Source organism: Aptenodytes forsteri, unplaced genomic scaffold (assembly GCF_000699145.1).
Source record: "Aptenodytes forsteri isolate BGI_AS27 unplaced genomic scaffold, ASM69914v1 Scaffold199, whole genome shotgun sequence".
Taxonomy (NCBI): Eukaryota; Metazoa; Chordata; class Aves; order Sphenisciformes; family Spheniscidae; genus Aptenodytes; species Aptenodytes forsteri.
The window spans coordinates 1,191,335-1,205,733 of record NW_008795921.1 but is presented as its reverse complement, the minus strand read 5'-3'; the positions used below and the strand labels follow the sequence as shown (position 1 = coordinate 1,205,733).

The following is a 14,399-nucleotide window of genomic DNA, read 5'->3' as shown; positions in this document are numbered from 1 at the left end:
TCTAGGAGTTTTATCAATAAAGAGCAATTTGTTCATACTTTTCCAGCAGTAGATGTAGTATTATAAGGTTCTTGCACTTGGGCAGACCTGTAAATCCTGACAAGTTCCCTTTTTTGCTAGACTATTATCATTTATACCTCAGAGTTACTGGCATTTGAGCACCACTGACAAATGAAAGGATAGATTTCAAAAGCTAAGGCAAAATGTAAATCAGGACGATTCTAAATCTGGAAGTTGTAAGTGCCTGGACTACATTTGTTATCCAATTATCAGAGTGCTGAAAAAATTGTGTAAATACAACTGACAATCACTGAATTAGCACGTTTTCAGAATGTACTCAACGGAGCTCATTTAAGATGAACGCAAATTCAGAAAGCCACGCTTGCACAGTCTAATACTTCTGCAAGAAGTTGGATGGAGAAGTTTGTTCTAATCCTCTAATTCTGCTTTGACACTGAAGCAATCTTTCACATTTATCACCTCCCCCCATCCAGTTCCTGTTATACAACTGCTTATAAAGTAAGCCCAGTTTTTCCAGTAAGAAAACTGAACTTATCACAAAATTAAGAGAAGCAAAAAGAACCTTGCAAACATCATCTGGTCTTCTGCAAAACCTACCATTTTATTGGAAAACTAAGAATTCCAGAACTGAGAATTTAGATTTAAAGTTACTTTTTCTATTTAACAAGCAGTCTGTCCACTCTAGTTAAAACAAAACTGAAAGCTGTCCTGCACTAACGAAGGGATAAGTTTTCTACAGTTTAAACATGAGAATCAAACCACAAGCAATGACAAAAGAAGTTCCTATCTTTTTATGAAGAGATAAAAGAATACTTTTCCACACACATAGCTTTAAGATTTGCCCTAACTCCAGTTTTTTAAACAGTGAGTTGCTGCCTTAAAGAAAAAAATTCTTAAGTAACAATGCTAGTAACAGGAGGCACCAAAAATTAATGTCATTATCTTGGGAATAATATTAAGTCTATCTCACATGAAAACAACTGTGGCTGTTTAAAGTCTTCTGCTTTTCAGATGAATTCTGCAGAAATTGCTGCTTTATGAAAGGAAGTCAATTATACACATTAGTTCCAAGTCTTCACCCTTCTGTAAAATTATGCAACATTAGATCTACTAATTTTTGGAAGTTAATCCTGGTAAGCACTTTCTAAAAGCAATTATTCATGTAATAAAAACTGAAGACACTCCTGGTCACTAAGGAGAGATATTGGATTAGAAAAATTTACCATTCATCACAGCATCAAGAACTACACTTGACTAAAGTTGGGAGCATCTATAATAAAACTTTGATGCTTTTATGAAGAAATGAAAAAAGTACCCACGGCATGCAGATATTTCTTAATGGAGAAATTTGTTAAGTATATAGCAAAACATGGCAAAAAAATGAGAATACAGATGGCGAAGCAAGTACCAAAATATCCGCCTTTTCAGCCCAAACAAAAATATCCTTCATTAATGAAACCAAATCAAAAACTCTTGGTCTATTTGTTTATTTAAGTTATTTAACACTTTTTAAGCATGAAAGAAACTTTACCATTTATACTGCATGCTCATATTGTGTTTCACATGCTCCTGTGGGTGGGTAAGTGCAAAAAAAAAAAAGAAAAAGAAAAACTGCAGCTATTTCTGTCCAAATAAGATCTGTGAGTTCCTCTGAGCTGCTGGAAGGTGCAACAGGCACAGATAGAGCATGCCAAGCACAGGCTCTGTTCTGGGCAGGCTAACTCCCGAATGGGAAGGACAGGGTGATGACAGTTCAGGTGCTGTCAATTCTCATACTAAATCCAAAACACAGCATTATACCAGCTACCAGGAAGAAAATTAACTCTATCCCAGCCAAAACCAGGACAAGTGCTTACCCAAGCCAAGTTCAGACTAGGTACAGTCTAACTGGGTAAGCCTGAAGTCTCTGCTCAGGGGTTCAGGAGAAGACCACGCACACAAGTCCAGCCGTTAGTGGCACAGCACTCAGCTGTACCACGGGCACTCTGACAAGCAAACCCAACCCAAATGAAGAGCTTTGACAAAACCTAGAGGGATTACCTTTCTGGAGGATGGTGAACACTATGCCCACTCAACAGTTGTAAACAGGGGGAACCTTCATCCCTGACAAGGACTTTTTATTACTGGAAAGTTACTGTAAGACATACAGTCAGTGATACAAACATATAACTGAAATACCATACATTTATACAGTATAAAAGCAGGCACAAAAGCACTTATTTGGCCTACAAAAACCCAACCAACCAACCAAAACAAAACCCATGCATTTATGCCTGCAATAACTTAAAGGAAACGCAGCAAGCAGAGAGACAAAAACCCACTTCCAATGACATAATTTGGCAGTTTGAGTTTGACAAGATACTGTTATCCCCTTAAGAGCTTGAAAATTGAGCATTTAGCTGAAAAAAAAGCCCCACATTAGAATGTTTGTTTGGCATCTACTTTGCTTCCTAACAGAAGCTAATTCTATCTTGCATAGAAAAGTTAAGTACGGAAAGGCTCAAATAACACAGCAATAAGGATAGAAAGAGCAATAAAAGCATATGACAGCTATTCAGGACTGTGGCTCAGATAAAATAAACAAGACAAAAAACAAAACAAAACAAAACAAAACTTCATTCTACCCATTTCACCAGTTTTGTTTCACTACAAAGATTCACAAAACTACAAAGTTAGAAAGCATAATCCCATCCAAGGAAGCAGCAGCAGGGATATGGCCGCAGAATTTAACCCAAGCATTATTTACTTTTGTATTTAAGGAGACAGCCACGTCAAATTTGCCCCAATTCAGCGACATTTTACAAAATTAAAGAACTGCAAGTGTATCTCCCTGAATTCTAATATATTTTTTCCTCATGGGCAACCTTTAAAAATTCCTACGAAGTATTTGCAATGCAGATATTGCAATGCTGCAGGATGGAAAGCTGAAGTTCAAACCATCTAGAAACAGAGTAGGACTAAAATGAAAGTCCTACAGCCGTGGTATGACCACCAAAACATTGGACAATATAAAAAAAACTTGAAAAGCAAGGATTCCCAGAGAATGATTGCACTATTTTTTGTTAAAATGTTACTAATAATCAAGGCAACCTTAAGAAAAAAGACTAAAAGTATGTCATGCTAACCAAGTCTTATTTCTGTGGCTAACTCTGTACTTGGAACCAGTGTAGACACAGGGAAAATATCTTTATACTGCACCAACAGAGCTGCAAGCTCCACTGAGCAGAGTCTATAAAACCCAGCTCCCTGTTACAGCTGTAAATCTACAGCCAGAGAGATCATAACACATCCTCTGCTTCTGTAGCCACACTGGTAACAGTACATGATCTCTGCAGGAACAGAAACCACAACAGTGATGATAGGTGAGATCTATAGCACAAATAGTCACCTAAAGCAAAACTAGGTGTAATTAATTACCTCTTGTTAATATCCCCTTAATGCTGAAAGGAAGGGGGAAACGCAGTTATGAAGACTAGTATTAAGCATAAGATTCATTTCTACTAACCTTAACAGACAAACATCTAGTTTAGGTTTGTCATTGAGACAGATGCTCTCCACAGTCGGTGGAGAGAGGTACCTTCAAAAAGTGAATAATTCCATCGTAAAATACTTGTTTAAGATAAACAGAATGATTTGCTTTCTGGAAGCGCAGCTCTGTCTCAAGTGTAGAGGGAGCCTAAATACCTAAGTTATAGAAGTCTAACAATGTAGAGAAACTCTATACTTTAAAGCAGTAGATGAAGTACAGAAAAACTTAAATCCTTAATCAAGAATGGCATCCAAATTTCACAGAATGAAAACTCCGCAAAGCTGCTGTGTCTTAGGTAATCCCTTTGGTCGTGTTTGTACTTGAATCAAAATAGCATCTTAAGGGTTGGGCTGACTTGGTATACCTGCAACAGATAAATCCGTTAATACTGTGCTAACATAACCAGTATCTTACAACCCCAGTGGGTGTTTTGTACACTTAGTGAGTGCCTACCAAGAAGTGAACACATTGCCAACACAGACAAAAGCAGGAAATGCAGGACCTCAGCATTAAGTGTTGTCTTCCAGTAGCCTAGAGGATTTGCTCAGGTGGTAACACCCAAGCATGAATAACAGCTTGAGTCATTTTCATGATAAATAGGAGTGGCAGGGAAGACTTTCAAAGCAATGGTGCAGACAGTGGAGACTATCATTCAGTATCTTTCCTGGTTTTTCAACTTGCCTTCAGCTGTTAAGGCAGATAAAAGTTTCAAGCCTCAAAAAGCACAGCACAATTTCTATAAAAGGAAACTCTTCAGGAGTACTAGAAAGGCATGGGAGAAACACTCTTACATACTTTATTTATGCATTTATTAAAAAAAGTGTGTGTGTGTATATGCTCAAACTAAAAAAGCATATAAACATATATATATGATACTCTCTGATATACCCACAAATACCCAAAAAGCAACTACCTTACAGACTTCTAAGAATGTGCCTTGTATCATAAAGGCAAAATCATAGAAGGCTTTCCAGCCACAGCTCTGACAGCTGAAGTGTCAGAGCTAATTCATGACCTTAAAAAAAAAAAAGAGCACATGCAGCAGAACCAGTATGATCCTTTAGCACTATCACGCCAAGCAGTAGCAGTGGCAGCGACCTCTCTCTCATCACACACGCTTCTGGAACACGCTCATGATGCAAGCAGAAATATATTTAGTATGTACAGACAGAAAACCTCAAAACCAATTCTCAGTTCCTTCTTTAAGGTTAAAGCTGCACCCTCCTAACGTAACTTTTTCAAAAGGACCATGGCGAGCACATGAAATGGCATAGTTTGGTGACCCTTGGCACACTTTTTCCCCTGTAAGAAAAACCCTAGAAAATTCCACATTAGGAATCATTGTCCATAGCAACCTCCACGCTGAGGCAGGATACTAGGTGCCTAAAATCCAGAAGATCACAGGAGATGGGTGATGTCTGCAAGAGCAATCTGATGCCTGCAATTCCTGAGGTGCCTGTCTTTACACCAGTGAATTTCCCTAGGTGCTTCCTATCCTGCCAGTGAGTGTGCTTGCAAATGCTGTCATTCTGGGTAAGCCAAGCATTTTTTTGTGCCCAAGGCTGTCCCTCATTCACAAATTAGATACTCCTATATCTAAGGAAAGGCAAAATTTAGTAGGCATGAAAGGAGCGAGTCTGACATACACTAGCTTTTCTAAGAGAAACTGGCTGCTGTGCAGAAACATGTATGACTCCCGGAGCCTAGAGGAGAGACAGCAAGGGAATGCATGACTCATTTGCCAGCGCTGAAGTCACTCATGTGATTGAACCCACGACTATGGCTGTAGTCGGTAACACAACGAGCCACGGCCTGCCCTAAGGCCTTGAGGGCAAGTGACAAAGCACAGCTTGCACCCACACAGCTAAACTTTCTCCACCTCTAATCCACACCAGCAGTTGAAAATAGTCCCTGAGCTGCATCATGCCCCAAATCTTACCTAGGCATTGTCCAGAGAAGTGCTGACAAAGGCCAAAACATGCCAGGGAACACATTACCGACGAAACACCACCGATGACTGTGGGGCAATACTCAAGCCCAAACTATTGTCCCTTTGACGCTGGTAGTACCAACGCAACCCCAATACCCGGTCCTTGCTGCCTGGCCTTACTTGGCTGCCTATCAACAAGGTTTTAGAGCCATTCTTCTAATACAGAAGTAAGCAATTTATCTAGTAACCTACTGTATAAAAAGTTGACGGTATGACCATTCCTACTTCTTCCAGTTTTAAAAGGAATGACTTAAGACGTCAAAATCAAAGAGAGAACTTCAAACTGCATGTAGACACCTACCTCCAGAAGAGGTGTAGGACTTCAGACATAAACCTAATAGAAAACACTACTGAGAAGGATACGTACCACAAGAAAATATACTAACTCCCATTCCTAGATGCTCAATTCCTCCTTACAAGCACAGAAACCCAATTTTAAATTGTACACTGCATCCAAGGAAACAGGCACTAAGCACTCCAGTATGGTGAGCTCCACAATAACTCTGACCTTGTACAATCAAAGACTAGGAGCCTGCATAGTTAAGCTTGTACTATACCAAATACTTAGGAGTACTTGCTTACATGTAACTTCTTACAGCTTTACCCTGACCTAGATTTGTCTAACACTTTTTAAGCAAATCTTAAACATACCTATTTAATATTTTTCTCCTTACTGCATGATCAAAGTAGGTCTGCTGTTATTCCAGCTCAGTGAGTTTGTCATATTAATGCAATAAAATATATTCTTTGGGAATACATGGTTTTCCTCAGGAATGCATTTCTGCCACAATGAGCTGCATAATTTAAAACCAACAGAAGTCTTTGGTGTGGGATGAGGTATCTGAGTATAAACATTAACTACATAGTTAGTTGACAAATACTTATTGCAAACATTGAGTTATGTTAAATCAATGATACATGATAAAACAGTACTGTAGACTTCACTGCAAATGTTTAATTGACAATAGAGATGACCAAGAAGAAGGAGCTGATAAAGGAGAAGCATTATGGAGCACAGTTTAGGCAATGCTACATGGAAGGAGTTATAGACACAGCAAAGTACACTTGCCTACTTTTGATCATATTTTAACCATTAAGAGAAGTAACCTTGTAGAGCCATCTTTATCTTGCATCAGTCATCAAAACTCTGAACCGCATTAAAAGTCTAAATAACAACATGTATCAATACTGGTGTTCCTTCTTCCTTTGAAAAATACAAACACCAATTAGGATAGAAAGTGCTGAAGAGCAATACAGCCAAAGAAGGCTACAGTGCCAACAGCTGTAGCACAATGCACTGCTTTGGTTCAACATCTGTTTGTCCCTCACACATAAACAAACACCAAAAAAACCAGTTGAAGCTAGCAGACCAAATCAGACTGCGAATGAACTCCCTTTAGCCTGCCGTAGTGCACCTTCCCATTCTGTTCTGGGCTGTTGTAGGGTTGTAGAAGGCAATGCAGCTGCCTCTCATCCCTGTTAACAGCAAAAGTTACCAGGCAACCTTTAAAAACTGCAGTCCTACAAGGAATACCCTTTGGACTCCTAGTGCTCATGTGGATGAGTTAACAAGTTAACAACAGAACATTTTGCCATCTGTAGAGCTTTCCAGGAAACCGTGGCCATGCTTCTTTCTCTAGCCCGCCTTACTGGGCTGGCATGAATTACCTTATCTTTGGACAAGGTTGCGGTTGGTCTGCAACTCCAGTGCAGAAGAACAAGACCCTTTCACCACCCCAGTACTGGGCAGCTGAAGCTTGACAGAGCAGAAGGGCTTCACACATCTCATCTCTGGCCCACCAAAGGCTGCCTTGCAGAAAAAGTATTTTGTAGCATGGCCCAAACTATTTTAAGTATGCCAAATGTGATGATTTAGAACATGTGTACGCTCCACACTCTTCACCTACTGTACATGTGAAAAGGCATTTGCAGGAAGTACATTCCCTAAGCAGCAGTATGGAAGAAATCCAATACCAGCCTGTTCCTCCCTGTTCACAGCTTATGAGCAGAGTGCAAGCTGAGAGGCAGGGAAATACAACTGGATTGCTTTGCAGATACAGATAACAAAGATGGATACCCCATAGGTGTTTACTTTTTGGAATGACACAGGAAAAAAAGAAACAAACAAAAAACGAAACAAAAAAACAAACCCAAGTCATGCTGTTCCCAGAAATAAATGCATTTCAGGTATTACAGAAGTTTCACTCTTAAAATTGATCATGAAAATTGACAGACTTTGTATTTGATTTACGTGCACTGAAAACCTGCTCTTCCCTGCTTCTTCCTAACGCACTGTAGCAAGCAGTGACACTTGAGTCAAATATGTGACATGGCAGCTGACAGGGCTTTCTCTAAGGGAAATTCAGAGATTCTGAGATTTGTTCACACAACCTTAATCTGAGATATTCGAAACAATTACTACTTTGACTGGCCACAAGAGAGATCCATTTGACAGAATTATGAAAAAGGCTGAGCATGAACTCCCAGGCTGGCAGGTAACAAGCTATCCCATTTCACAGGAAACAGATTTTAACTATGTCAGGGTTTAAATCATATTTATATAAATATGATAAAAAATAATCAAAGGCTATAGGCACCTTTATTTTTGAGTCTAAGTAATTTCAGTTCCCTTTATTTAAAGTTACGAAATTAAAACAGTGCCCAAAATACTACAGTGAGATGAAGCACAAATGTTCTACAGTAAAGAAGGAATGTCGTACAGTATAGTTCTATTTTGCCAATACAAATTATGCAGCATTATTACCATATTCTAAACTGACCTCCACACAATCTGCACCTGGAAGTATCATAACCTCACTGGTAGATAATATTTGAGTGGATAAAAGGGGCTTCCTCCTTCAGGGTTCAATAAAGATTTAAGGAAAAGGAAGTATTTTCCACATGATTTAGTCAGTATGGACACTTGCCATTTTTCAAAATTAAGAATTATTGAGAAGAAACCAACTTTTTTCCACCCTTTATTTTGTCTGGCTATGCTTTTTTTGTTAAAAGAAAGGATGACCTAGAAAAGTTACATCTCCTTCCTAAAGTACAGATGACTAAATCAGCTAGCTACGCAAAAGTAATAAACATATTCACAATGACTAGCAAAGGAGTGATATATTATCTTCAAATACCAGTAAGAAACAGAATCCTTCACACTCATTCGATACAGCTTCCAAAGTCAGATAAAGGTCAGATGCACTTAAGATTTTTTTCTTCAGAGAAATTATGCAAGGCGTTTTTCCTCACAAAAGCCCTGTGACAAGTAAAACTACAATAAATTCAAGCTATTCTGTATTCAGTTGCTCAGTCCCTTTAAATCTCATATTGAAGTCCTGCTTCCTAAAGCAGTCAGGAGAATGAGGAAAGACTGGATAAATACAGACCTGACTTTCCAAAGAGCAGACAAGCCTTGTAATGAAATGTACTACCTGTGGGGAAAGATAAGAACTAAACAAAAATATATGGCAAATAATTGGGGGAATCAGAGTTGGATTATGCAAATATTTGTAAATAAATGTATTACAAATGTTTCTATTCTTATTTACCAAGCTAGAATTTTTTGCATAAGCTTTACTCATTCCATGCTTTTCTTCATTTTAACAATTTTTTTGGGGAAAAAAAAACCAACAACATTCTCTAACCATATTAGGAAACTTGAATCTCCTTGAGATTCCATCTTTTTTTGGATTATCAGGTAATTTGTTTAAAATTAACCCAAAGCAATCACTTATGGCGAGATATTCTTTATAACTAAAGCAATAGTCATCTGGCTTTTCTCTCCTCCTTTTTAGAGTGTTTGGAGGTAAGAGACATTTACTGGTATCAATTACACTTCTCCAATTACCTACCCTTTCTTGAGGGAATTGCTAATTAAGCAGACACATTGTAAATCTTGTAAACCATTACATGCTGACAATATCCAGGTAGTGAGACAATATCCAGGTAAGGAACTGCAGAAGAATATGGTAAACCACTCCTTCGTTCACTAGCTGAACCTTTCTGGGGCACCTGACCTCAAGAGCCTTGCAAGTCAGCCATGGAAGCATTTTCTCCTGTTGCTAAGTTGCACTTTTCAGACAAAACCAGCCGATATTTAGATGTGAAGCACGGGTGGATTTTCTGCCCTAGAGGACTCACGGCTTTATGTTTCTATGTGCAGCCTTACAAAGTACAGGCCTCAGGTCCTTCACTGCAGTGACCCAAAGACTCAGCAAGACATTTTAGCATAGATAATGTTTCACTACTTCTTGTCTCCTGAGCCGCCACTATGCAGTCTGCCGCTTACAACTCGCAGCCTTTCCCTTACGGGCAGCTGGAGGAGGCAATGGAGGCCAGTGCAGAATCACAGGGTGCTCGCACACTGGCTCCAACTGCCGCAGCTGGCTGCCACAGCTTCCCTCAGCTTTTGAGGGAACCCTGCTGTGCCCTCTAGTGACAAACCTCCTGCAACAGGAGACTGCAGACTGTCCTGCGCTTGGGGAGATCCAGGGGAGACACGACGCACAGGTCAATGAAGTAGAAGGGCCCTTGGATACGTGTACTGCACATTTCTTTTTATCCCCTCCACTGTGCTCCACTCCACATATCTTACTGCCAGTAGACAATCGTTGTAGGTCCCCTGCAACCGAACTATTCTATTAACACTCAAATCGGCTATATAAGCTACCCCAAAACAGTACCAAACATACACCGCTGGCAACTCAAGCAGACAGATTCAATACGTTAAAGTACAAACAGAGCACTCCGAAAACTTGAAATAATCCTGCGCTTGTTGTTGTTATAATTTGTTTCACAAAAGCCTGCAGCTATACCCATAATTTTTGAAAACACAATGCTTTGGATTTTCCACTCTGAAAGCACTAGTCCTAATCAGACATCTGCATGTGGAGCTCGAATTACTGTGTAGAAACTGGTAGATACGGCTTATTGATGATCAGTAAGCTGACTTCAAACTGGTTTGCAGAAGGTAACAGGAGCCACTTTTTGCTTGTAGAGCGTCAAACTTGGGTATCTGTACCTCTGCCTTTTGTCCTCTGAATGTTACAATTCTCAAATAAGCACTTTTTATATGCCTGCAAGCTTCTTAAAATACTGCCTGCCTCTTGAAACACTGCCTCATTTTCCCTGTTTCTGTAGGCTCTGGTAAAAGGCTCTCAACCTCAAGTGCTTTCAGGCAGTCTTATTCAAAAAATGGCAAAACCATGAAGAAATTCATACAGCAATGGAGAGGCCATGTGCGCTTCCCAAGACACCAAACAAACATGCAAAAGCATTACAGGGGGAAAAATTTACGCTCTGACACAGCAGCTATAGCACTGCACCAGAAATCCTGGAGCACAGAGTGCCGTGCTGATGAGCGTGGAGCTGGATACACAAGTCTTGGCTCCCCCAGTGGAAAGGTCACCTTCATAACAGGGCATATTCAGGGAGCCGCCTGACATGTGCCCATTGACTGTGTTGGCAAAGGAAACCGAGTGGCAAGGGTTGGTTGGCATAAGGCGGTCCACCAGATTCAATCTGAAGCATGGCAATTGCTTCCATGCACCCCTGAGGCCAGCATGCTTCTGAGCTAGAAACCTGAACATGGATGGGGCTCTTGCTGCTCAGGCACAACAGTATTCCCCAAATCCAGGAGTATAACCCCGCAGCCTGGTAAAGTATTACCCATACTAGAAAAATGTTGACTTTTCACTCTGAAGTCATACACAAACCAAACGCAGATTACCCTGAAAAGAAAATTTGCTTCATGATTAAACTATCCCATTAGCTATGGCGCACTGTGTTTTTTAAACTTCCTAGAACTGTAAGATTCAGGATGGGTTCTTAAATGGTTGCTTTATGTGTCTCTGGTCAAAGTTAACAGTCTTTATAGTCTTTTATTTTGTGGCATTAATAGCATATTTTTGGTTTATAAGTAACATACAATATAAAGAAACAATGTTTGATTTACTGAGATCCAGCCTAAAAAAACAACCCAACCTCCCAGCATTTATTTTAATGGCATCCAAAAATACTAAAGTGACTGAAGCGCAAAGGACAATGCAAATCAATATTTTCAGTACTATTAACAAACATATCAGATGCACAGAACTAAGGCCCTGTTGCCAAGTGGGAATAGCAACTGGATAAAAATTAACTTACAAATAAAAGCATAGAATTTATTGCCTTGTCTTTGGCACCAAAATACCGTTTAAGGGAATTATTACCCTTAAGATTCATGCCAGACTAGTAAGATGATGCTGGCTTACAATCACGTAAATCAGCAGAGCTATGTTGACTTCTTCCCCCGATATACTCTTTTTCAAAACCTGAAGACATGCCAAAACTAATCTTGCTTTGCTCTTGTAATTTATTTTGCTAGAAATAAATCTCAGCAAGACCACAACTTATTTTATAAAGTTGGGTGTGATTTCCTTTTTCTAGATATGCCCGTTACACAAGGACAAATGCTACTTTAAAGCATTACTTACAGATTGCCAAGCAAGAGACTCCATAATTCGATGTTCACAGCGTTCTAGATGCTTTATCATTTCCCTTGTTAGGCTTGGCTCTGCTTTAATAAAGCTTTCAATCACCTTGTAGAAGTCAAAAGCTTTTAAATCAAATACATTGAGGATCCATGGGAAAGACAAGTCTGTTTCAGCACTGGTACCATCACTTTGTGAGGCATTTCCTGCAGGGAAAACAGACTAAAATTATCAAGAGTACTACATTCTTTCACTTCTGATGTTTTTCCCTTTTTGTATTTATTGAATCATTGCTAGTTCAGAAATTTCAATGAGCACTTTTTTTTTTTTTGCTGTTTACTGTATTTTATGTATTAGAACAAATGGCAATAATTATCAATAAATAACAATGCTATTTAGGACTTTAGATTCAACTTACTGCCATATGTAGCCATGACAACCTCAACAGCACATGCCAGAAGAGATGTGTGGAAGACGTTATCATTCAGAAGTTTGCTAAGGAGAAAGAAAGTTATTAATACTTGTCCTAACACTAAAAAAACACATTTAGTAACAAGTTAGGGGCACATACCTGAAATTCTGCACTGAGAGGCGCTCTTCCTCCTGAAATATATAAATCAAACCAAACTTGTGAATATTCTTAGTATTTGTAAATGCAATGCCAGTATTAAGCTACCAGTACTAAACTTACCGACTTTAGCATAGACTCCATTACTCTGTAATATAGACGTACTCCAAGCTTATATCTCTGTTAAAAAATAAGAAATTAAAGAATATTACAAGAAGTTTTAACAGACTACAACAGGCAGACTCTCATGTTTTAACAATTTGGAACACTTCTGTTTTTTGGAAGAGCCACTAAAAAGAAGTCATTGTCCTCAGTTCCATTTGCCAATAGCACTGGGGAGGCCTCAAAGGCTACCAAAGTTTGTGACTACCCCAACCACATGAAGACTTAATCGAGTGTTTATGTTGATTCACAGCTAACAGGATAAAAAGCAGGGCTGACTGACAGGAGATTGCAGAGTACAAACTTGGTTGGATTTGTTTTCCAAAAGTCCTTGTTGAAAGCACAGCCGGCCTACTGATTTTGTAAGGAAGTGAGTCACCTTTTGCAGTTTTAGGTTGTTACCTTAATGAATGCAAATATATATTTCACTAAATGTATTGTGCTCAGCAATTTTCCCATTCTTCGTAAAAGTATTCCCAACATATTTCCATACCGTTCCTATTGCTCCTTTTATATTAAGAATAATTTGTTGAATACTATCTTTACAGCACTTCAGAAAAAAATACCTGTCCATTCCTCAAGTTGAAAAGAATATAGTTACTTTTTACCATTATTGATCTGCACTGAAGGAGGACAGCCAGCAAGTCAGGTCTCATATTAGCTAGCACCAACAGAGTTCAAATGAGTAATACTCAACAAAAATTACCTGTGAGCCAATTTCAGCCCATCCCTGTCCAACTGCTTCAGCAAATTTCTTTTTGAAGATGTGGTCAAGACTTTCCACTCTTTTCAGGATACTATCCTTAGGGTTCACTGTGCAATTCTAAAAGTACAGGAGGGAGGGCAGGGGAAGGAAAGGCAAAGAAAGGACATTTTACTTCAAAAACATTTTAATGATTTAATCACATTAGTCCTGCTTCATTTTATAACATCTCTCAGTCAGCTCATCAGCATAAATAAAAGTGGAGAATTTAAAAAAAGATAGAATTATTGTAGACATTCAACAATTTCCAGCAACTACAACTTCATGTCTCACATGCAACAAGCTACAACTAACCCAACTAACATGCGAGTAGTATCACTGTCGTTAATGTCTTCAAAGTTAAAAATATGCTTAAGTTGCTGAATGTGGACATCCTCCTCCTCTTCTTTATCTCCCTTTTATATCCCCTTCTTTTTCCATCTGATACATACATAAATAAATCTTACTATTTAGCACAGTAACAAAAATATTTAAGAACTTGTAGGTTCCAGTACACATCAGTTAGATAGAAGTGCTTTCTAAAATAAGTAATTACATTTAAACCATCCCAATTAAAATGCACTTCTTCAAAAAATGGTTGTTAATAAAGGAGTTTCCCAAAACATGTGCATCAGATCTACAGGTGTATATTTTACTTGAGTGATAATTCCAAGAATCTTTCACAAATCTTCCTTCTCGTCACTTACATTGAAATATATGATGAGAGTATCTGACGGTTTATCAGTTGCTGAGTTTAAAATCATAATCAATTGCTGAATGTTATTCATTGCAGCTCTGGAAAAATACAAAAAAATGCATAATAAACATTAAGGTTGGCTTGACAGTTTCCAGAAACTGAACAGCAATTCTACAAACAAAAAAAAAAAAATATTATTTTAGTTCTCATCCCAGTT

The 14,399-nt window shown here is 38.7% G+C and overlaps 1 protein-coding gene across 1 annotated transcript in view; it reads right to left on the bottom strand.

Annotated features, from left to right (window-relative positions):
• Positions 1-5,284: 5,284 nt before the first annotated feature.
• Positions 5,285-14,399, bottom strand: part of LOC103903669 (retinoblastoma-associated protein) — a 38,954-nt gene continuing 29,839 nt past the window's right edge. Inside the window, exons 13-19 of the mRNA XM_009284913.1 lie at positions 14,193-14,280; positions 13,450-13,566; positions 12,705-12,761; positions 12,585-12,616; positions 12,432-12,508; positions 12,017-12,219; positions 5,285-5,374 (exon numbers count right to left, since the gene is read on the bottom strand). Of these exons, the coding sequence (XP_009283188.1) occupies positions 5,285-5,374; positions 12,017-12,219; positions 12,432-12,508; positions 12,585-12,616; positions 12,705-12,761; positions 13,450-13,566; positions 14,193-14,280 (664 nt within the window). The remainder of the gene's footprint in view (positions 5,375-12,016; positions 12,220-12,431; positions 12,509-12,584; positions 12,617-12,704; positions 12,762-13,449; positions 13,567-14,192; positions 14,281-14,399) is intronic.